This window comes from Fragaria vesca, linkage group LG3 (genome assembly GCF_000184155.1).
Source record: "Fragaria vesca subsp. vesca linkage group LG3, FraVesHawaii_1.0, whole genome shotgun sequence".
Lineage (NCBI taxonomy): Eukaryota > Viridiplantae > Streptophyta > Magnoliopsida > Rosales > Rosaceae > Fragaria > Fragaria vesca.
Genome location: NC_020493.1, coordinates 16,305,889 through 16,328,662, shown reverse-complemented (window position 1 = coordinate 16,328,662; position 22,774 = coordinate 16,305,889). Strand labels below are relative to the sequence as shown.

The 22,774-nt window shown below is 36.8% G+C and overlaps 1 protein-coding gene across 1 annotated transcript in view; it reads right to left on the bottom strand.

The window, feature by feature from the left end:
• LOC101296759 overlaps positions 1 to 22,774 on the bottom strand; it is a 44,570-nt gene that overhangs the window by 16,348 nt on the left and 5,448 nt on the right. Inside the window, exons 8-12 of the mRNA XM_004295825.1 lie at positions 10,537 to 10,614; positions 8,766 to 8,914; positions 8,100 to 8,598; positions 7,307 to 7,623; positions 7,130 to 7,224 (exon numbers count right to left, since the gene is read on the bottom strand). Of these exons, the coding sequence (XP_004295873.1) occupies positions 7,130 to 7,224; positions 7,307 to 7,623; positions 8,100 to 8,598; positions 8,766 to 8,914; positions 10,537 to 10,614 (1,138 nt within the window). The remainder of the gene's footprint in view (positions 1 to 7,129; positions 7,225 to 7,306; positions 7,624 to 8,099; positions 8,599 to 8,765; positions 8,915 to 10,536; positions 10,615 to 22,774) is intronic.

The following is a 22,774-nucleotide window of genomic DNA, read 5'->3' as shown; positions in this document are numbered from 1 at the left end:
GGTGAGCTCTGCGTCTCCGTTATCCATCTCATAATCTCCATTAGTAAAAATTAGCCTCTTGAGCCAAATACTGCTTATGCCTCTTGTAGATATCTTGAATTTCCTTGCTTGCACGACATTGTTTGTGCATATGCATAGTTGAACCGCATTTGAAGCAAGAAAATCGACTGTGTTTGACAGAGTTAGGTGGAGGATTTCCACCTCTACTAGAGCCAGGGCCGGACCGGCCCCCTCCTTGGTTGTTGGCGGTGGTGCCGCCGTCCCTCTTCCATGTGAAGCTGTGGTTTGGACCGCGTTGCTGGTTCCCTTTGCCGCCCCCACGTGCTGCAGATTGCCCACGTGCATAAGGTGCGGCCCGATCGTTTTTCTTTTGCCTTGGAGCTTTCCCACCACTAGCCTGATAAGTTTCAGGGATTTTCTTGGTCCCAACCAGCCTTGCATTGTTGTTGAGAATAATCTCATGATGCCTCTCTTTTTTTGAAGTATATTCATGAGGTCACTGAAAGTCTTAACTCTTTCATTTTCATACTCAAGACGGTATTGATGAGCAAGTAAGCTCATGGAGGAGGGAAAGGTGTTCAAGGTCTTCTCAATCATATCTTGCTCGGATTTATCAACTCCACAAAAACTAAGCTCTGCCTGGAGGTCCAACATAGCTTGGTTGTAGTCCTCAACTTTGGCAAAATCCAGCAAACGAATGGTTTTGACATGACCCACCCCGAATTTCACCCTGAAACCCGGAGTAAGTCGTGCGGGGGACCAACTCCAAGGAAAATTTACTGAAAAGATTGAGAAAATCTCCCTTGCAGATGGACAACCCTAACTCGAAAATTCCAAATTACACTCTTAATACAACACGTCCAAACATCACATAATTATCCTTCAGAAATTCTACACATAATATACAATAATCCCAAAGTATTCAGAGCTACTAAACACTAGCGGAAGCAAGAAAACACGAGTAGGTTGAACAGGAAACCTACTGACGAAAACTGGTAGAAATGCGGGTGACTATGCCTCGCCTCCTACTAGATCCAACCCGAACTCTGCAGACTGGGCAATTTAAAACGAAGGGCCCAGGGGAAAACATTTAATAACGTTAGAGTGAGTGGACAAAAATAAAATAATAAATAAAATATTTATGTTTCCCCAAATTAATTTCTAAGGAAAAATCGAATGCATGCCGCAAGCGATAAAACTTTTATCTCATAAAATATCGAGCCTCTCAGACTCTATAATATATGTATGTATTTACACTCGTCCATACTCCCTATATAAATTCAATGGGTCTAAATAAGGGCTACTACGCTCACGTCCAACGCTCACGTCACACCATAATGCGGCTATATGCTACGCCATTAAGGTGGACAGACACATATGGCTAGCTAGCATTTTATATACATACTCTCTCATAAATACATATTTATATCCACCGAAAATCCCATTTTCGGTAACTCTCCAAGAGAAATAAAATTCGTCAAAATTAAAATGACGTCAAAATGTTCCACAACATTAATTATTAAACCATGAACTCTAGCATGCATTTTATTTAAAACTAAAGTCCACTCACAAGTTAGGCCTAAGCCTGATGTCGATTTGGGGCCTCGTCTGCTCGAGCCTCCTCACGTCCTGTTCCAAATATAAAATTAATTTCTCAACCGAAAATCCAGAACGTACTCAAAAATAGGCAAAATAATTATGAGCCGTAACCACGCTCATTCTCGCCTAACTTCGATAATCTTAAATCGAAACGATCCGAACTTAAATATCATACTCGACAGTCGTAAATACAACCTCCCAAAAATACGACTTAAATCCTACGGCCGGATTCTACCTTAATTAACCGCCAAAAATACCGAACTTCGGAAATTCACAAACCTATCCAAATCTCATCCAAAAATTCCATAAATCACATCAATAAACTCCCCTTAATATTCCAAACTTAAAACCCTAAAAATCTCCTAACCGGCGCCGCCGCCGCCGGCAACGGCGGCCGGAGGCCAATTCCGGCGACCTCCAAAACCTATGAAATTTTGACAGAATAATCTCCTCATCATGCTCTACAACTTTCTTAACCAGCACATCACCCAATTCCAAGCCTAACTAGGCTAATCGAACGAAAACATCCTAAAAGTCCTAGAAAATTCAACTCTACATTTCTCCTTACCTAGCTCAAGAGGGAGTGAGCTAATTGGAGGGGTTGCTGCAAGGGAGGAGGGCTACAAAATGCGCCAAGGATCACCGGTTTCGGTGGCCGGAGGAGGGAGTTCTGACGACCGGAAGTTCGGGGCAGTTTAACCTTTCGGGCGGCACCGCTCTCTCACGGCGGCGCTAGGGGGGCTGCCACCGGTCCTGGAAGATAGCTGGGTCGGAGGGCAACCGAACGGAACCGGAGCGGCAGCAGATGGTGGCCGGACGGCGGCGTACGGACGGCGAGAAGTTTCCGGCGGGGGAGAGGCTCGGGAGGAAACCGGGAAGAAGAGAGGAAGAAAAAGAAAAAAAAGTGAGGGCTGGGTTTGGGCCTGACCACCAACCCGGTCCATCACCTATATAATCTACCCAACTCTAAAAACAAAACACCTCGAAAAATAATACCCGAATAAAAATTACCTTTTACTAGCTAAAATTTACTATTTTTACCGTCGTCGAAGTTTTCTCCTACGAATAATCCTCTGCACATTATCGTCCCCGAAACCCCTCTAGGGACCAATTAAACTATTAACTCAATGACGAAGACGGTAAAATTCTTATTATAATCAAGCTAGTAAATAAGGTAAAAATATAAGGGTCGGGATGTGACAGGTTTCCCATTGCGCAGTCAATTCTGGGAGTTGTACATCATGTACATTGTTGAAGCGTTGCTTTAGAACGTCCCATAAATCCTTGGGATCCTTTTGTTTCAAATACTGCTTCTTCAGAATTGGGTGGATATGACGCCTCAAAAACATGAGGGCTTGAGCTTTGGTCTCCAAACTGGGAGGAGGAGTATTAGGAACATCCGAAGGGAAAATTGTGGTGGTGTATCATTTACCGACGAACGTGTGAGTCACGTTCGACACCCACCTATGATATTCTTTTCCTTGAGCATCAAGGATTTCAAACTCTGGCCTAGATGGCTCGGTCATCTACAAAAGATAAGGGAGATAGTTAGTATCGAGAATTTGAATACTAAAATCAAGTATATGGAATTAGAACGTGAACCAAGATGTACTGATCACAATATCGATGCGAAAAACCGTGACTGTTAGACCGTCACAATCGATTTCTTCCCTTGTTTTTTTTTTAGTTGTACCGTGACAAAACCGTCACTAATCAAACTTGATATGAGGGGTCCCAATCCCTCAATATCGTCCCACGTTATAAAGAAAGGTGGGATGGAGAAGAAGGCTACGAAGCCCGACTATGAAATTAAAAACTTGAAAGCAGCAACTTTTAGAAAAAAAATTACCTCGTTTAGATTGCCGGATAATTTGCTTTCGGAGACCGGCATGAAAGTGCTTGGAACCTTCGAGATTTGTTGTTGACAAGATGTAGCAGAAGACCGCCTAACACGGCGTATACGGAGGCGCGCAATTGTGGCGTTGCGATATTAGGGTTTTGAGAACTTTTTCTTTCTTCTTCTTATGCGTTACCGTCGGTCTGTTGAGCGGTTCACCAACTTCTGGACCGGTTCTTGTGGTGAAATTTTGATACAAGAACTCTGACAACAACGCGCTACTGGTGACAAAATTTGGAGGCAATCGGACTCCGGGAAGGGCGTGAACCGGCGGCGTTAGTGAGACAGACGGTTCGGATATTCCGGTGACCGGTTCGGTACTGTTTCGGCCGGTTCTTGGGGTGAGGCTGGCGGATTTGGAATCCTGGAAACAAGGGCTATATGATGGGTTTCAGGTTCGGCCAAGTACTGAAAGTTTCATCGGCCGATATTGGGTTTTGGTTTTCTAGGGTTAGGGTTTTCCTTTTTTTTTTGCTATGAACTCAGGGTAGAACAACGGGCTGATGACGTGTTGAAGGAGAACGTATAACGGAAATAACGGTCTATTCATTTATTGATAGAAAGGCCTATTTATAGGCATTACATAGAGTCTCCCGAAGGATCTAGAACATCTATCAATACTGAAATCTATTCTAATAAGGAAACGATTAGGTCAAGACACATAACAGAAGGACAGGAAAGTAATTTCCTTAAACAGTTTCTATTTTTCTCTTATTTCACTCATTTTTTCTTCCTTTTACTCACTTTTTTCTTCTACACATTACTTCATTAGTAGTCTTAAAAGCTTTTTATCATTTTTTCTCCTCCCAAAAAACCGTTTATATTTTAGGAAGCATTTTTAACTAAAAAAGAATATATATCTGTATATATGTCTTAAATTTAGCCCAACCGGAGATCACATCCTGGTTCCGCCACTGTCAATGTGCTCCTGGGATTACTCTTCCTGCCTGACTGAGAGAGCCCTAGGCTAAAAGCAAGATCTTTTGACTCTTTTCCGAAGTCAAGAACCAAAGAGGAAGCAGTAGTAAGAGCTTAATTTACTACGTTCAGCATAAATACTGATTAATAGCGTAACTAGTGTTTCAGTCGCCCTCCTCTTTTCTCTAGAAAGAGATCCCCTCCTACATCTGCACAAGCTTGTCCAGAGTTGGAGTTGTTGCTGCCTTCGTCCGAAATTTTGAGGCCTAGGCCTCCATATATATAAGTAACAGACATGCCACGTATAGAAAAAGCCAGCAATGTTGGGTTTCACACAGCGGATTAGTCAACAAGATACGATATCGAGAATGCAACTATAATAGGGAAAAACCAACACACAACAACACAAGATTTAATGTGGTTCTCTCACTCTTTGAGGTGCATCCACAGGGCGTGATCCGATCTTTCTTTACTATTGAGAATACTGAGAACCAAATACAAGGTGTTTCACTTAAGTTTATAACCCAAACCCGAACCCTCGAACCCTCGAACCCTCGAACCCTCGAACCCTTGTACACCACTCTCAGCTCACACTCTCAATACCCAGTAAAGCTAACTCTCTTATAACACTTAATAGAGAATGATATTCTCTCTATATAAGAGACTACAACTCTAGATACCACACTACACAATGCCAATGTCGAATGGCTATTTATAGCCAACTCCTTCTCTTATAACATGTAGAACCATGCATAGAAGAAAAGCAAAGTCTAGCTTTTCCATCTTTTCAGTTCAATGTTTCTACACCAACAGTCTCAAACTATTATCTATAGTTCTCAACTATAGATTTCTCTGTATGCATGTTCTCACTCATTCTCTATGCATTCCCACAACAATAGTGCATGGATGTAGACTAGCTTATTCACTTTCTTCAAATATGGATGCACCTCCTTAGCCATATCTAGTTCCATAGCACAATAAATGACTAACTCCTCATGCATTTACCTTGTGCATATTGCAGCCAATTTCTATCATTCAAACAATACTCTTATACTGCACCTCTAGAAAACATGACATTAATTTGAGCCACATCGCAACAAGCAACCCCCTGCCAAATTTGTAGGCACCCTAGGGTTAGGGTTTACTACTTGCGCGCTCAGAATCTACAGCCGACGGAAGATCAACCAACACACACCCCTCCTACATGTTCAAAAGAACCACACGTACGACAGTATCCCACACTAAACTCTCAAACTTGAGAGAACAAAAGCTTGAATCCCATCGAAATCGAAATCCTGAGGCGGATTCACACCCAAGAAGAGATATGGTGAAGAACCCTAACCCTAGCTTTGCTTCACGCAAGCCAGGCTGAAAATTGGAGATACGATGTTCCTTTTCGATCGAAAATTAGAGGACAAACCTCCGATCCCTCCACCGAAAGTTTGAGAATTGAAATCCACACTTCTACTTTCTATTTTTAGTAATCATTCTTATAAGAATACAAAATTTGATTCACTAAGGACAAAATTTAAGTTACCTAAAATGGTAAGTGGGAGTATGGATTTCAATTTAGGGAGTGTAGATTTCACTTTCCTAAAGTTTATCTTTCTAAAAAAAAAAAGACAAAGAGGAACTAGTTTTCAAGGGTAGGCACGGTTTGGTTCGGATCGGTTTCCTATTCATGTATTGTATTTTTCAGGTCTCATCAACATTGATTGTGGCCAACTAAATAAGGAGTATACACAAAGCAACACGAAAATTGGATACATTCCGGACACAGATTTCATCAGAGAGGATGTGAAGCGGACGTCCGCACTCCGGCTTAAAGTGCGGACGTCGTCTGTTCTCTACCGTCTCACACCGACGACGGCTTCTCTCCTTCCCGGACGACAGCACAGGCTTCCAAGACTATTTCTCTCCTTCCAAGACTGGCCGGCGACAAGTTTTCCGGCCGAATTGAAGCTTTGGACGGAAAACATCATGATTGATCAAGGTTGGCCAAAAAAACTTGTCGCCGGCCAGTCTTGGAAGGAGAGAAGCCGTCCTGGAAGCCTGTGCTGTCGTCTGGGAAGGAGAGAAGCCGTCGCCGGCGTGAGACGACGGAGAACGGATGACGTCCGCACTTTAAGCTGGAGTGCGGACGTCCGCTTCACATCCTCTCTGCAGATTTCATTGATAGTGGTGAGAGCAAGACTGTAGACCAGGAGATAAATGCTCCGCGGCAGTATATACTATGTTGTCGAATTTCTTACGTATACGTTATTCAATATATAGACTACTTTATTCGATGTACTACACAACATCAAATATTCAACCTTGTGATGCTGGGATTATAAGAACTTTCAAGATGCATTACCATCGTCGATTTTATATACGTACGTATGTAACAAAACAATAGAAACTACCTCAAACCACCACATTCATAATCCATTGGTTGTGTTGTATATAACACTTTCTAGTACGAAAGAAATTAATACTTGATTCTTACATTATTTGACCACAACGTACATCTGAATATCTGATCGACATGAAAGAAATGCAAAGACATTGACACAAAATGAAAGAGAGCATCGACGAGTTCTTCACACAACAATGTAATCCTATGAGAATACACAGAACTTAGAAAATGCAACAAAAGTCGACTGTGAACATCAGATCATGACAGAACTAATAAGGGTCGCGACCTTTTCATTGCACTATGAACACCAGTTATACTGGTGAACCACCACGTCCATTGATCTCTGTTTCTGAGACGCTGATGATTGCCCCGGCTTGTTGCACCACGTCCTGACCATGCAAACTCCTCTCATCTATATTTGGAAACTTAAGAAGAGTCTCACAGAACCACGGCTCTTCTTTTATAAGTTTACTCACCTCGTCATACCCACCCACATATTTTCCTTTCACAAAACATTCTTGGAGGAGGCAGCTCTTTTTTCATCATCATTTTCAACTCTTGTCTGAAATTTTTCTCTGAAACGTCACGCTGCTGCCAAAGCTTCAGCGGGTCAAATCGGCTTAAGCTCTGCAGCATTAACTGGCAATTCTGGAAATTCTTGTCCTTAGCTGATGAAGTCATGTAGATGACTATTTCGTCATTTCCACCTGGTGGGCGTATTGAGACGAACCTTTCAAGTGATTTTTCCTTCTTTTGCTCCTTGGCATCTGATGTTTCTTTAACAATCTTGTTGATCGTTTCAAATTCATACCTGTCAGTTTTGAAATACATATTTAGAAGAGAAAATTAGATAAAAACCCAAAATACTTGACCTCTTTTAAGATAAACCCATATATATTTTTCTTTCATTTTACACCCACTCCACGTAAGCAAATTTACTATATAGAGCATATGTCTATAATTAATAGTTTTCTTCAATTTTTAGTTTCTCTGATTTGCCCTTCAGATGATATAAAACTAAATTTGGTATCTTTCTCAATTTTAGCATCAATTTGAAACTCAAATATTGAGCTAAAATTTAGTTGGATTTAACTTTATCATAATCAATTACATTCTTTAATTTTTTACCTTGTTATTACTAACTTGAGTGTATATATATGTTATATATAGAAGTATGTCATTTGTAATAGAATGATTCTTTTCATTCTTAAGCTCACATGTTGACACAATGCAAAAATATAAGTCGATCAGCTCTCACAATATTTAAATTTCGTGTATATAGCATACCCGTCCTTGTAATGAAATCCCACCAAACTCGCTACTTCTGTAAGAGCTTTCTCCCATACGGGAACATTGACATGCCTTTTGTCTATCCACTTGTTGAGGGAAAAACTATCAGTTTGATGTCGTACGTGTGATGGATCTACTTTGTAAAAAACTGGGATGACTCGTTGATCTTTTGTCTTTCTACATTCAAGGATTTGTAGAAGTTCAGCCAAACACCAACTTGACGAAACATAGTTTTCTGAGAATAGAATGATAGAAATCTCTGATGCTTCTATTGCTTCGACTAGTGTAACTGCTATTTCATCTCCTTTCTTGAGCTTTTTATCATCAAAAAATGTCTTGATTCCTTCTTTCTCTAAAGCTTCGTATAGATAACGTGCAAAACCTGTGCGTGTATCCTCACCTCTAAAACTCAAAAACACATCGTGTCCTTTTCTATTATGTATCTCAGATTCAGTAATTGCACCTGCTTCACCAACTCTCCAGTACTTCAAATGAGCTAAACCACATAAACCGAAAAAGAAAAAGAAAAAGAAAAAAGACCTTAGTACTATATATCCTTACTATTCATATATGACATTGTTCAGAACTTAGGATGCACGGTATATATCCCACAGAATCAGACATTTAATAATTTTATTAGTAAATTTAGCATCATTTTCTTACCACGAAACCTCTTAGAGTTCCACAATATAGCTGCTGCAATGGATGAGACCAATAACATGACAATAATTGACACAACGACCGGAATAACAAACTGGTTCCTCTTCTTCTCGCAAGGAACCTGCCCCGTTAAACTTGGATTTCCACACAAACTGACAAATGAACAAGTGATTAATAATCAACGAAAACGTTATAATTCCTACTATTATGTATACTGGTCTTTTACCAGCGCATTAGCATAAACTCACAAAATTACCTAAACTGAGCCGAAGTCACTCATTTTTGCTTATAAATTTATTTATTTTTAATTTTTTTTAGAAGCATCACTTTATCTATCAGTCCCGTTCACCTTGTCACAGGTGAGATTCGGTCAATTGCCGTTGGATTAAACCAACTTAGATCCAAGGGTGAAGAAATAATCAGGTTTAATGAATTAGAATCTAATTGTTTTATATTTTCTAATCACTTTTAATTATTAAGTGGTACCAAAACCAGCCGTCGTCTTCTCCTCTCCTCTGTTCCATCTCATCTTCTCACAAACTCAGAAAATATCGCTCAAGGGGTGTCTTTGCCCAAATCTCCTCTTCTCTGTCGTGCCCAAAACAGGAGAGTGGGGATGTGGTAGGCAATTTAGGGTCCGAATCTTCAATCGAAGAAACTGGGTACCAGTGCTATCTCCAAATCAACCGTTGTTTGAGGGATTGGGGATGGTGAGGACGTGAAGATTGTAACAGGAGAGCAATATTGATATGGGAGTCTTTTCTAGTGAGGACCCTTAAGTTGAAGACTTTTCGGTTTATGGTTTAAAAGACTCAATTTTCGATCATATTTTGACATCTTATCCGTTCAGTTTTTAGGTTTATATGAGTAGATCATTTATACAAATTTTCACCCAAATTGGTGTTCGTTAAGATAACAAACTAGATCAAATTAATAGACGAACCAAATCTGTCAAATATGAACCGTTCAAGTTCATAATTGATAAATCACACTTATGAATGTTTTAACAATTTTCAATATAGCTGAAAATTTGAAAAAATGATATACTCATAAATATTTATAAACTGAACGGTCAAGATGTAGATATAAGATCGAAAGGTGGGATAAGCTGAAAAGTCTTCACCAAGTCCTCAACTTAAAGGTCATCACTAGAAAGGCTTCCATATTGACATGATGGGTTTGTGGCTATTCAATTCTAGGATGACAAAATGGAGGAGGAGTTTGCGTGCAAACTAGAGGTGCTTTGTTTTTCTTTTTTGAGAGGTGCTTCGTTTTTCTGGGTTTTAATAAAGATGATTTAAGTGATTAAAAAAGATTAAACAAATATAAAATAATAAATTTAATTCAAGTTAAATGATTATTTCTCCACCTTAGGATCTAAGTTGGCTTAATCCAAAGGCAATTGACTGGATGAACGGGACTCTTTTATCTACTTGTTTTTTGACGTGGGAATTTGAAACGATAATTACATTCAATCATGTACTTTCAACTATCCGTTTTTTTTTTTTCCATATCTCTCTATTTTATTTTTTGCTTCTACCTATAATAACAATTGTATTTATTTGTTTCAGTTAACTCAACATAAGCTACATAGACAATCCACAGTTTGGTGAAGTTTTCGAGGCTTCCTTTTCTTGTAGTGGATATATCAAGTGAAAGAAATATGAAAAATTAAGGAGGAGAACGTTGTTTGTGTCCTCATTAAATTCTAGTACTCTAACACGAGTTTAGGCTCCAACTAAACCGAAATTATTAATATCGATAATGAACATACCTCAATGACAAACCATCATTTCTTTTTGCAATAAGCCCGGCAGGAACCGAGCCTGTGAGCTCATTTTTCTCTAAGTTTCTGCACATGTAATCCATATAGAATAAGATTTGTATGGTCTCTTAATTTTTTTGTAAAACATCACAATACGGCATTTATTAATCCGTTTTCATTTTGCATTTTATTTACGGATTGTGGTGTTTCTTATTGTTGGCGCATTTCTTACACGTACATTTGTTATAGTGAGTTTCTGATATTCCAATTCTTCTCTATTTTTGAAAAAATAATAATAATAATTAAGTTTGCTCCAACAAATTCCCTGTAACAATACGAGGAAAGAGAAAAAGAAATTCTCCAAATTTACAACATTCTCTAAAATTTCAAGAAAGAGATATGGTGATTTTGGAGATTGTTGTAAAATAAGAAATTTGTTGGAGTTAAAGCATGAGGGATTAGAGAAATATGGACATTAACTTCCCTATAATGCACCAATTATATATAAGAAAGGTTTTGGAGTTGCTCTTGCGGATGAAATATGAACAAGGGATTCTAGACCCATTAAGTTTTATGAGTTGACTCAGTTATCGTAGAATGAAGATATGTATAATTAATTAATATATATATATAATTAAGTAAAACTAAAATATATATCGTTTTGTATCTATGTTACATACAATGGAAGAGATTTTGTTAAACAAAACATAACTTGTTTTACTTGGTTGTTATGGCATGCAAGGAATAATAGAGTTCATGGGGAGGTGGTTGGAGGGGGAGGACTGAATGGAGTGCTAGAAAGAGCAGTGAATTGATGGGAAGGGTTTATGAGAGCAACCCAAACATATAATGGCAATACTGAAAAGGCACAGCAGATGGGTAGAGACTGTAGGGCCAGCTAGCGGGATGCAAAGGTGGGTTAAACCTGGTGGTGGGTTAGTAAAGCTAAATGCTGATGGTTCTTTGGATGCTGCAAATGGGGTGTTTGGGACGGGAGCAGTATTTCACAATGAAATGGGGGTATGTCTGGGAGTGTTGGCTGTGCTCGGGGTAGGATTCTTGAGTCCACATTCTTGTGAAATGGTGGCATTGGTGAATGGTTTGCACTTCTGTGTCACAGGCTGGCTTCACACGCATGCTGGTGGAAGGTGATGCACAAGCTGTATTCAATTCTTTGGGAGAGTCTCAGGACGATCTTAGTGCTGATGATGGCATCCTGGATGAGGCCAAGTCTCTTTTGTCTGTAAGTGGGGCTATCTTCCTAAAATTTGTAATAAGGCGGCTCACCGTGTGGCCAGGGAGGCTCTTTCTTTGTCTTATGCTTCGTATTGGTGGTTGTTAGAGCCGGAGTGGCTCTCTCATATCATAGTTTCGGAAGCAAGTTAGCTTCTTAGTGATGTAATATGGAGTGTGGTATTATTCCTTCTGTTTTGGGAGGTTTGATGTGGCCGCTTTATACTCCGTGATGTAGTTTTCATCGATTGAATTCTTTTGATAAAAAAAAAAAAGAGATTTTTTTCATCCTATAATGAAAAACATATATAAAATGAAAGAACATGGTAACAAGAAAACTATCACGGTTTTTATCTATTCACCAATAATACAAGCGTCGCATATGTATGAGGTTAATAATATAAAATAAGCGGAGAAATCTTCAAATGGCAGGGTTTCTTTTTGATGGCTCAATTTTGGCGTAAACCCCTTTGGATGAGCTATAACATTTAGTACATTAATAAATTAATGGACCGAAACAAATCTTAATGGATTGACGCAAGTGCATCCACAACCATCAAACCCACATTATAGGCGAACAATAATATATATGTCATATAATTAATAAGGTCTCTATTCCTATATTTAAAATAAATAAAAATAAAAAAAACTTCCGGAGGTAGACTGCAACCCTTAGGTGCGCCCATGCATCATAGACCATACCTTTTAAACAAAAAATATATATTTTATTAAATAACTCACTTACCTACATATAAGTAAGGGCTAGGTGAAATGAAACGATGCAGTTATTTCTATACCGGCCTACGTACTTCCGATTGTGTGGGTTAAATGAAACGATGCAGTACTTTCTTATATATAGAAACTAGGGGAGCCATTTTGGTGAGGACCCTTAAGTTAAGGACTTGGTGATGACTTTTCGGTTTATGGTTTAAAAGACTCAATTTTTGATCACATTTTGACATCTTATCCGTTCAGTTTTTAGGTTTATATGAGTAGATCATTTATACAAATTTTCACCCAAATTGGTGTTCGTTAAGATAACAAACTAGATCAATTAATGGACGAACCAAATCTGTCAAATATGAACCGTTCAAGTTCATAATTGATAAATCACACTTATGAATGTTTTAACAATTTTCAATATAGCTGAAAATTTGAAGAAATGATCTACTCATAAATACTTATAAACTGAACGGTCAAGATGTAGATATAAGATCGAAAGGTGGGATAAGCTGAAAAGTCTTCACCAAGTCCTCAACTTAAAGGTCCTCACTAGAAGGGCTTCCTAGAAACTAGAAAGTACTTTATATATTGGTTTTTGGTAGTCTGTTGGGAGAAAATAACTGCCAACTAGGTAGCACCTACGAGGTCTGGGTGGGTCTGAGCCGATTGAGCGGTTCGGTGTCTGAGCAATCAGACATGTGTTTTTTTCTTTGTCAAAACTGAGTTTTATGTGTATTGGCTATCTTCAAACATTTTATCCATATTTCAACTATTTTTACTATTTTCAAATATTATAATATCTTTTATAACTTTTTATAATTTGTTCTTAGAAAATAACAAAAAGAATAGCTTGTCCTCTGACTAATTCTTTAGGCGTCAGTCCTTAGATGCCCGCACGACTAACGTGTAGCGTTGTTAGAACTTTTCTTGAGCACGTCAATTTCATTCTCCACAAAGAATATGCATGCTAAATAAGAACATGAATTATACTAATCAGAATCATGCATGAATGCATGATTCCGGCCGGCCATACATATCGGCCTACATATACACCCGATTGTGTGGGTAAAATAAAATGATGCAGTACTTTTTTATAATATTTTTAATCTCTTTGTGGAAGATGTATTATGTTAACATTTATGTACAACAAAATAATTACTTACAAGATTTTTAACTTTGACAACTGCGACAAGTATTCTGGAATTTGTCCTGATAATTTGTTGTCTGATAAATCCCTGAAATCATATATGGCATCTCAAATCCATTGAAGCTAGATAGATGTCTACAATATTCTGTTATATCTTGAACTCAGAATCGACTTGCATGAGTACATATTAGAGATGAATATACTTACAAAGTATGTATCATTGTGAGATTAGCTATAGAATCAGCTATTTGTCCGGTTAATCTACTCGATGACAAATCCCTGCAGATTGCATGTTGTGCAGATTATTTTGGCAAGTGATCTAACTGAGCTAACAACAAGATAATTATATAGATATCGGGATACCTATATATACTTACAGGGATACGATTCGTGAGGAGTCATTGTGAGAATAGCTACAGATTACACCTTCCCATAGGTAAACTTGAGGGTTGCACGGATCTCCTTGCCAATTCTTAACGATTTTATAAGTTGACTTGAGATTTGTAATTGCTTCAACTGATATATTTAGATACAACCACAAGTATATCATTAATTAAACTAGCAATTAATATATCCATAGAGAGACTGAGAGAGTAATACTGAATATTACACATGCTTCACTGGAAACACTGAAACAAAGATAGCGCGAGGAAGAAGTATGTACCGTCTTGCAGGTTTGTTTCTGATACTAAGAACTCTTTTTTCATATAAATCTCATAGGCGTTCAGGATCGGTTTATAAATCGCATCCGGTGAATATATTGAAAAATAATATGCTCCTACATCCGCAGCAATCGTGGTGTTTTTGGTTGTTGTTTTCAAGTAAACTGGATCAAATGGCTTATCAATAAGCTCTCCATTGATGGTAACAGTGAGCTCTCTAGACAGGCGGGTGGTGACCTCTTCAACTTCTGCAAAGTGCATATAAATATAATATGATGCATTTTTATCTACGACGCCAGGCGCCCAGGAAATATTCAGATAGCTTGCACTATATTGTGGCGTGGCAGCGGTACCCATGACAACAGATGGGAGTTCGTAATCGGTTTGATCCGGGTCGATGGGGGCCGAAGCACTTAATTCGCTCCAATTTTCCCCGAATTCATGAGTCCAGATTCGATCATTTACATCGTTTGGGTACCTGAACAGAGATGTTTCATCAGAAAACTGAAAGAAAAAAAAGGTTGTCCTTTCACAAAAAAAAAAGAAAAAAGAAAAAAAGAAAAAAAAAGAAGGGAAATGGTAAAGTGGTTATTCATCGTACCTTTGATGTTACAATTATTTGAACCCGATTATAATTTTTTTTTAAACCAAATAAACAACTAATATGTTACAACAAGTTTGTTTATCTCATTTATAAAGAGAGACTGATGTTAGTATTGTGCAACTAGACTATAATTTAAGTTAAAGTAAAATATGACACTGGTAACAAAATTATGATATATAGTATTTACATATATGAGTGGTTTTAAATACACATTCCAAATAACTTAATACACATCCCTATTATTTGATATTTCAAATCAGACTTGATTGGTATGTTAAATGACCAAAAGAGACATGTGCAATACAATTAAAATATTTAAAAACAAAGAACTTATATTTGGAAACTAATAATGTGAAATATAAAACAAAAACTTATTTTTGGAAACTTATAAAGTGAATTATAGAACAAATTAAATTTTTAAGATCGAGAACTTATTTAGGAAAATTATTAAAGTACACAAAAATTTTGCAAGAAAATTTGGATAATTAATTTTTTTTTTTGTCTATAAAAGAATCATAATTTTCAAGTTTAGAGAGTCAAAGTGTCAAACGATGTAAATACATATGAACACCTATTTTGTTATTCATATATGTACTTTTCATCTTGTTTATCATTTTCATGTTTAAGAATTTGAAATGAACAATGAATTTGTAAAGATTTCTCAAGAACTAACCTAAGTAATACATATGAACATCTATAAAATGTTAATATATACTAATTATACAACAATAATAGTCTTAATATATATAGTCACATAATTTGATAGGGTGCGGTTATTTGCACCCTACTAAATGCTCAGTTCACCTCACGTCTTATTTTTTACCTTTAAACTTCCAATTATGCCCTTAAAATTTTGAGAAAATCTGGTTTTTATTTTTATTCTTTTAACTTATAATTATAAAAGTGATAAAATTTAAAAATATATACAAATATTTCATCGATATATTTGACGCAAAACTCTATTCTTCTCAACCCCCATCCTATGTTCTCCTTGATCTCTTTCTTGAGTTCCTTATTTATGATTATAAATATATATATATATATATATATATATATATATATATAGAAAGCTACACTTAAAGCCATAAATAAAATAAAAATAAGAACGAACAATCTCACCACATTTATAATAACCACTTGTTGAAGATTAAAGTGATTCTCAAATCTGATTTGAAATATGTAGAGAATTGTTGTTGTTTGGATTTTATACATTTTAGTTTAATATTATATTTTCACAAAAAATTTTGATTGTGGGGTTAGTGTTAGAATATTTAGTTTAAAATTGAAATGTGGGGTGAACAAAATATTTGGTCGGGTGGCAATAGCCGCACCCAATATGATATTTCATAGATTTTTTAGATTAAGAGTATTTTAGATACTTTAAGTTGTGTATTTAGTAAAATATCAAAATGATAAATTAAATAAGTGATGTATTAAGAAAAGAATATGTATTAGTTTTTAAGGGTGTGTATATAAAATTTCTCTTACATATACTATATATATATATATATATATAATTAAACAAAGCTATCACATACATGGATAACAATTTGTTTATAAACTAATGTATAATTTAGTTTAAAATTAGTTTTTTTTGTTTTGTTTTTGTTTTTGTTTTTTTTTTGTTTTTTGTAGTTTAAAATTAGCTAAAAGCCTAAAACTATGCATAATAAAACTTTAAAATTAGCTAAGTCTTTTTTTTTTGTTGAAAAAATTAGCTAAGTTAGAAAGAAGTAATGCACAATTATATCAAAAGTGGCTAGAATGACATAGAACAATCTCAGAACATCTTTGGAGGTCATATATGGCAGTGCAATTGAATGACATACATGCTTTAATATCGTAATTGTATCATCTATTAAGAACAACATTCATGCATGCTTTATATTTCAATCACCTGTATTCGGTGTCATTCTCTGCGATGTTGATTCGCTTCATAAGCGCCAAAGACGCAGCTTCCGTTTGATAAGCATGATTACGAAAACGCCTGAGTTCTATAGTCGATATAAATGGAACCCCTTTATTTATGTTAACCAGACAAACTTGTATGTAATTTCTCACAGGGACATGTATGAGCTCCTTAATTATGGTTTCATTCACTTGAGTAAATACCACAGAATCCCACAAATTAGGTCCAAGATGCAGTTCGAATTCAGGTAAGTTTTTTTCCCCATCATAATTTCCATACCCAAAGCTTGCCCGTAGCAAATACTTTTGCCCGCTTTTGATGTTGATTTTGTAACAATTCCTAGTTCCTTCAGGAAAGACCCTGACGAACCAAAACTGTTGTTCAGGATTATACTGACGTGATACGGATTTGCCCTCACCGGTATCAATGTAATCTGTGTCCGGAGTGTATCTTATGGTTGTCGTGCTTTGTGTATAGTCCGAATTTTGCTGTAGGCCACAATCTATGCTGATGAAGTCTGAACAAATAATACGTAGAAAACTTTAGTAACAAGAGAAGTTGGATCACTGTAAGGAAATCAGATGTACTCTACTCACTATCTGAGATTTTTATTTCTTTGAGTATAATATGATAGTTTGTTAATTGGATGCATAATAAACTACCACAAGTGCTTGAGCTAGTAAAAGCTTACATACGGATCCCCATACTCAGGTTCAAATCTTGTCGACTTTGATTAGAGTTAAATATCAATATATTGTTGGTGGCTAAGAAAGATAAAGTGTTCTGAGGTGATTCTTCGGTCCGGTTTAATCTATGGGTCTAAAAAGTCTTTAAAGAAACCGTGTGATTTAAAAAAAGAAGAAAGAAACCGTGTGATCTTAAAAAAAGAAGAAATTTTTTTTTTACTATTTAATTAACAAATTACATAATAAGTCTCACACAAAACACCAAGAGTCTCACGTTTACTATTTAATTAACAAATTAGATAATAAGTCTCACACAAAACACCAAGAGTCTCACGTAAAATCCATCAAATTGAAAAATAAATAAAAATACGTAAGTACCTAATTGATCTTGGGCATGAGCTAGGACAATCATCACAGCGAGAGCACCGACAAGTGCAGAAGGGAATTGCATGAATATTCGAGACATGTTATACTTGGGGAAACAAGCTATGCAAATTATCCTCGGAAAACATCACCGTTATATAGAGAGGTGGTCGTCTAGTTGTCTGTTTATTTTTATTAAGAATCCCACCCCTTTAATTTATATTATTGCAGCTTCAAGTTGGTATTTCAAGTGAATATACGGTGGAGTTCTGATCCAACCAACACCAATATAAAAATTTACAAGTCACTTTCTCTAGTCTTGTGATTCTCATTTTGTTCATCTCCTATATGTTTGTAAAGGTCAATGGAAAACTACGGGCTTCTTTAATGTTGTGGCTGAAATAAACAACTACCAATGGGCTGCTATCAAGTAATTAGATGTTAACTTCAGACAAAATAGAAAATCCACCAATTGTTTTTTTTAAAAAAAAAAACAATACATTAATTCATTTTTTTTCCTATCAATGTAACTTCAATAATAAAAATGATAGAATACTTTGGGTACGAAACCTAGAGCATTAGAATACTTCAGATAAGAGAACCAGAAACCTCGGCTCATAGCTAGGATTTTCCAAATGAAATCCATTTCCACACAAAAAAAAAAGAAAAGATACAAAACAACAAGCCTTCAGCAAAGAAGTTCAAGACTATTTTAAGAGGTAAGAAGCAGGTTCCGTCTCTAAATGCTGATCATTTGGTTTAACTGGGACATATATATTCTCTACGGCCACGTTTGGGAACACAGATTAGATTGTGATAGGATATAGAGATGGATTTGATTAGTACAAGATTTGATTTTAAATGAAATCCTTAACCTTTACCGTTTGTTTGTTACAGTAGATATTGAATAGGAATGGAATACTTTCTTTTTCAGAGAAACCAAAGCAAAATTACTGTTAAAAAAGAAAAAGCCCAAGAGACTCTGACTTCTCTTTCAACGCCTAGAATCTCTAATCTCAAACCTTGCTGCCGCTGCAACTCTTAGCCGACATGGGCAGAACGGAGGTGAAATGGAGCTGGATCTATCTCGTCACTACTTGACGCCGCTTCGATCAAAACTGGAAGAACGAGAAGAAGAGAGTTGAGATCTCAAGATCGATGATGGTAGATGAAATTCACTCTTGAAATCCCACAGTAAGTTGGTTGCAATTGCAGCGGGGCACCGATCGAGTACTTCGTCAATTGAGACGTACATAGAGAACTATTAGAAATTGAATAGAATAGAAGAAGATATCAGATGAAAAATTGATGATTTAGATGAGGTAGTAGATGGAGGTTTGGAGGTTGAAGAGGATGGTGTATGAAGGTTGGAGTCTTGGAGATTGAAGATGATGACGATATCTTTGCCTGAAAAACAGTGAGATAGTCGCAGTCTCGCTGAGGAAGAGAAGCTGTTGTAGTTTCGGCCTTTCTCGAAACGAAGTTGGATAATTTTAATAAAGGATTTCTAATCCATGTTTGACAAGAATAAAATTTTCTGGTCTGACCATGTCTGGGCCTCCAAACATAACATGTGACCAGATAGGTGAAGTTTAATGAAATCCGGGTCCTATATCCGGTGAAACAAACACGGCCTACATGCTGATCACTTGGTTTGATTGAGACAAAATGGAGGGCACCTGTTAACGTTAGACCATAAGAAATAGACAAAATACACCCTAAGCTTTTTATAATTGTCAATTTTAACCCCTTACTTGCAATTGCGTAACTTTATCTACTCAACTTGACAAAATATACCAATTTGCACCCCCTCCGTCAGAGTTATAATTTTCTTTCTAAATATGAGTCAAAGTATCTGTTTTTTAAAAAAAGAGTCAAAGTAACCCACCCCCTCGGTCAATTTTTGTTTTCTTTTTCGTATAGTCGCAGTTTACAAGAAAAATAAAAAGTCTTCCTTCAGTTTTATATAATAATCCAACAGACATAAACTAAAAAACTTAAGAATGTATTTTGGTCTATTTGGCATGTTGCTGTTGTTTTCGTTAGATTGTTATGTAAAACTGAAAGGAAGACTTTTTAATTTCCTTGTAAATTAAAGGCAAACGACTATAACGAAAAATGAACATTGACTATGTTTTTGCATATAAAATAGATAACACTTGTCTAATAGTACTAATAAATGATACCTCATTTAATTATGATAACTCATTTAACAAAGGGAAAATGACACAACATGCATATTTAAGAAAATTATATTGCAATGTGGTAGGTAGTAGGTACTGATGTGTGCTTGCCATTGAAAACCTTCAAAAATACAGGAGTTATTTCAGATTCCAACTTCATCCCTTTTGCATAATTTCCAAAGTGATGGATCTAAAAGAACAAATTAACTCAACTTCTACCAAGCTGTTGAACGCTAGACCAATATGTCATTGGTGGTTTTTTTTCTTTTTTCTTTATAATGGTGCTATACATATGTTAACCATGAGCTTGTAGCAATGGTAGCATTGCCTCAATCAAAGATCTTGGTGGAGATATAAGCGAGACATCAATCATGAAAAGGTTAACATTCGTCGATCAGAATCTTGAATGAATTGTAGTTGATCCATACCGACCATACGTGACTGAGAGATGAGAAGTCAACAACTTGCCACCAATAATAATGAAATATAAGCTTCTTGGAAGAATCTGAATTCAAAGATCTGCAACTTAATCTGCAGTCTGTTTTGCTCCTTCAATGAACAGATTGGTGTCATTGGACCAAGCATTTTTCACGTAATACACGGTAATAGATTCCCGTTGCAGCAGACTGAGCTCAATTGTAAGAGAGCTGGTACAAGGAGGCCTATAAAGGGTGAAGGAGTATTAAGTTGTTTTAATCCAATCCTCTCTATTTCTTATCTAAAAGTCTATTCTATAACTCTTTAAGGTAGTCACCTTGATAAGCCTAGGAGCTCTGTGCATGCCTTCGGGCTGCACATCTCCATTCATATTATGTTCTAATTTTAAAGTTTCTTACCTGTTTAGTCTATATGTTTTCAATCCGCATTATTCCTTTAGTCCTCCCAACATTCATGTTTATCTATACCTCCAAGTCAAATATGCCAACAAGTGGTATCAGAGCCACTGGCTCGATCGATCCTTGAAGAAATCTTGCATTGACGAGAGCGTATTCAGCGCACCCGGGTGCGCCGCACACCCGGGTGCGCCGCACACCCATCATCTCCGCTGTCCATTTTGAAAAAGTCAAAAAGCTCTACCAAGTCCGCGTCAAATGGACGGCGGAGATGGACGGGTGCGCGGCGCACCCGGGTGCGCTGTATAATTTTCGTGCATTGACTATCGTTTGGTGTGTCCGGTGCATATGGAAAAGAAGTGGAAAGAGGTATCTGGAGTGAAGGCAAAGTACAGCAAAAGAGGGCAGAAAGAAAAGAAGGAAGACAAGGAGAAAAGAAGACAATGGGAAGAGAAGAGAAGGAAGAGAAGAGAAGGAGATCGAAACGAAGGAAGAAGAGAAGTCAAGGAGAAGAGAAGAGGGAGAAGGAACAACAAGGAGAAGATGAGGAAGAAGAGTAGAAAGAGGAGAAGAAAATCGTAAGGAGAAGAGGAGAAAAAGTGGGAGAAAGAAAATGAATGTAGGAGAAAGAAGAGAAAAATAGAAGAGAGACGTGGGAGAAGAAAAAGGAAATAGAAAGTGAGGAAGAAGTGAAGGAGGATGAGAAAGAAATGAAGGAGTGGTGAAAGAAGTGAAGGAGGATGAGAAAGGAGAAATAAGGTTGGATGTTTTTTGGCTCCCTCAAGTAAGGTTGAGCAAGGAGAGGTAGGAGGACGATTAAGAATTTATATTGGGAGGAATAAGGTTGGAAGAGGAAGAGTGACTCCCTTAAGGATAGTTTTTTGCTATGTCGAACATGGCCTACTCAATCATTGTGCCTCTTAAGAAAGTGTTCCAGGATGCTTGTAAGAAGCTTGATGTGGAACCAATTTTCACTACCATTTTGGATGGACCATCTCATGCAACAAGGTTCAAGTGTTCCATTACAACAAAAGATGGTTCTTTTCCGGAATTTACAGGCACTTGGCAACTTACTAAGAAGACAGCTGAATATGATGCAGCTTATATCGGGCTGAAATTTCTCTCTGAAGAAAAGAAGATCAAAGTGATTGCGTTCAACTATGAGGAATTATGGACTCTCAAGGAAAAGGTTGATTCTTTGAAAATGGAAAAAGAAGAACACATAGAAAAAGTTCAAGCTCTTGAAATCATAGTGGCTAACATGACTGTTGAGTTATCCGCGTATGCACCGGCACCCAAGATTGTGGATTTGGAAGGCAAAACTATGGAGGAGTAAACGTTTTTTGGAGAAAAAATTATTTTGGTTTACGGGAGGCTATGAAGGACTATTAAACCAAAATTATCTTTTAGTTTTCTTCAGAATAAATTAGAATTTCAGTTATGGTCTTTTGGAGTTTAGGATTTATGTTGCTACCGTTATGAGTTTTTTAGTTATCATTTGGGAACTAAAAGGTTGCGTGTTTATAAGTTAGGAAGAGCTAGAGGCAACTCTTGAGCCTATATAAGGATAGTGTAATCTTCCACTCAATGTATGAAGGTGTATCAAGTTGTTTTAATCCAATCCTCTCTATTTCTTATCTAAAAGCCTATTATATAAGGTAGTCACCTTGTCACATCTCGGTTATTAAATTAATTTACGGTTACTTACTTTTGAGTTACTTTGACCTTTGACCGTTTTGAGTTACCGTTTACTGTTAAAGACCCTAGAGTTGACTTTTTGTAAGAAAATTATTTTGGGAAAATTACTTTAAGGAAGTCGTAGAGGACGTTAATACGAATTCGTGGACATGTTATATGTTAAAATCGAAGTTAGTATGTAAAAGTTATCAAGAAAAAAAAACAAA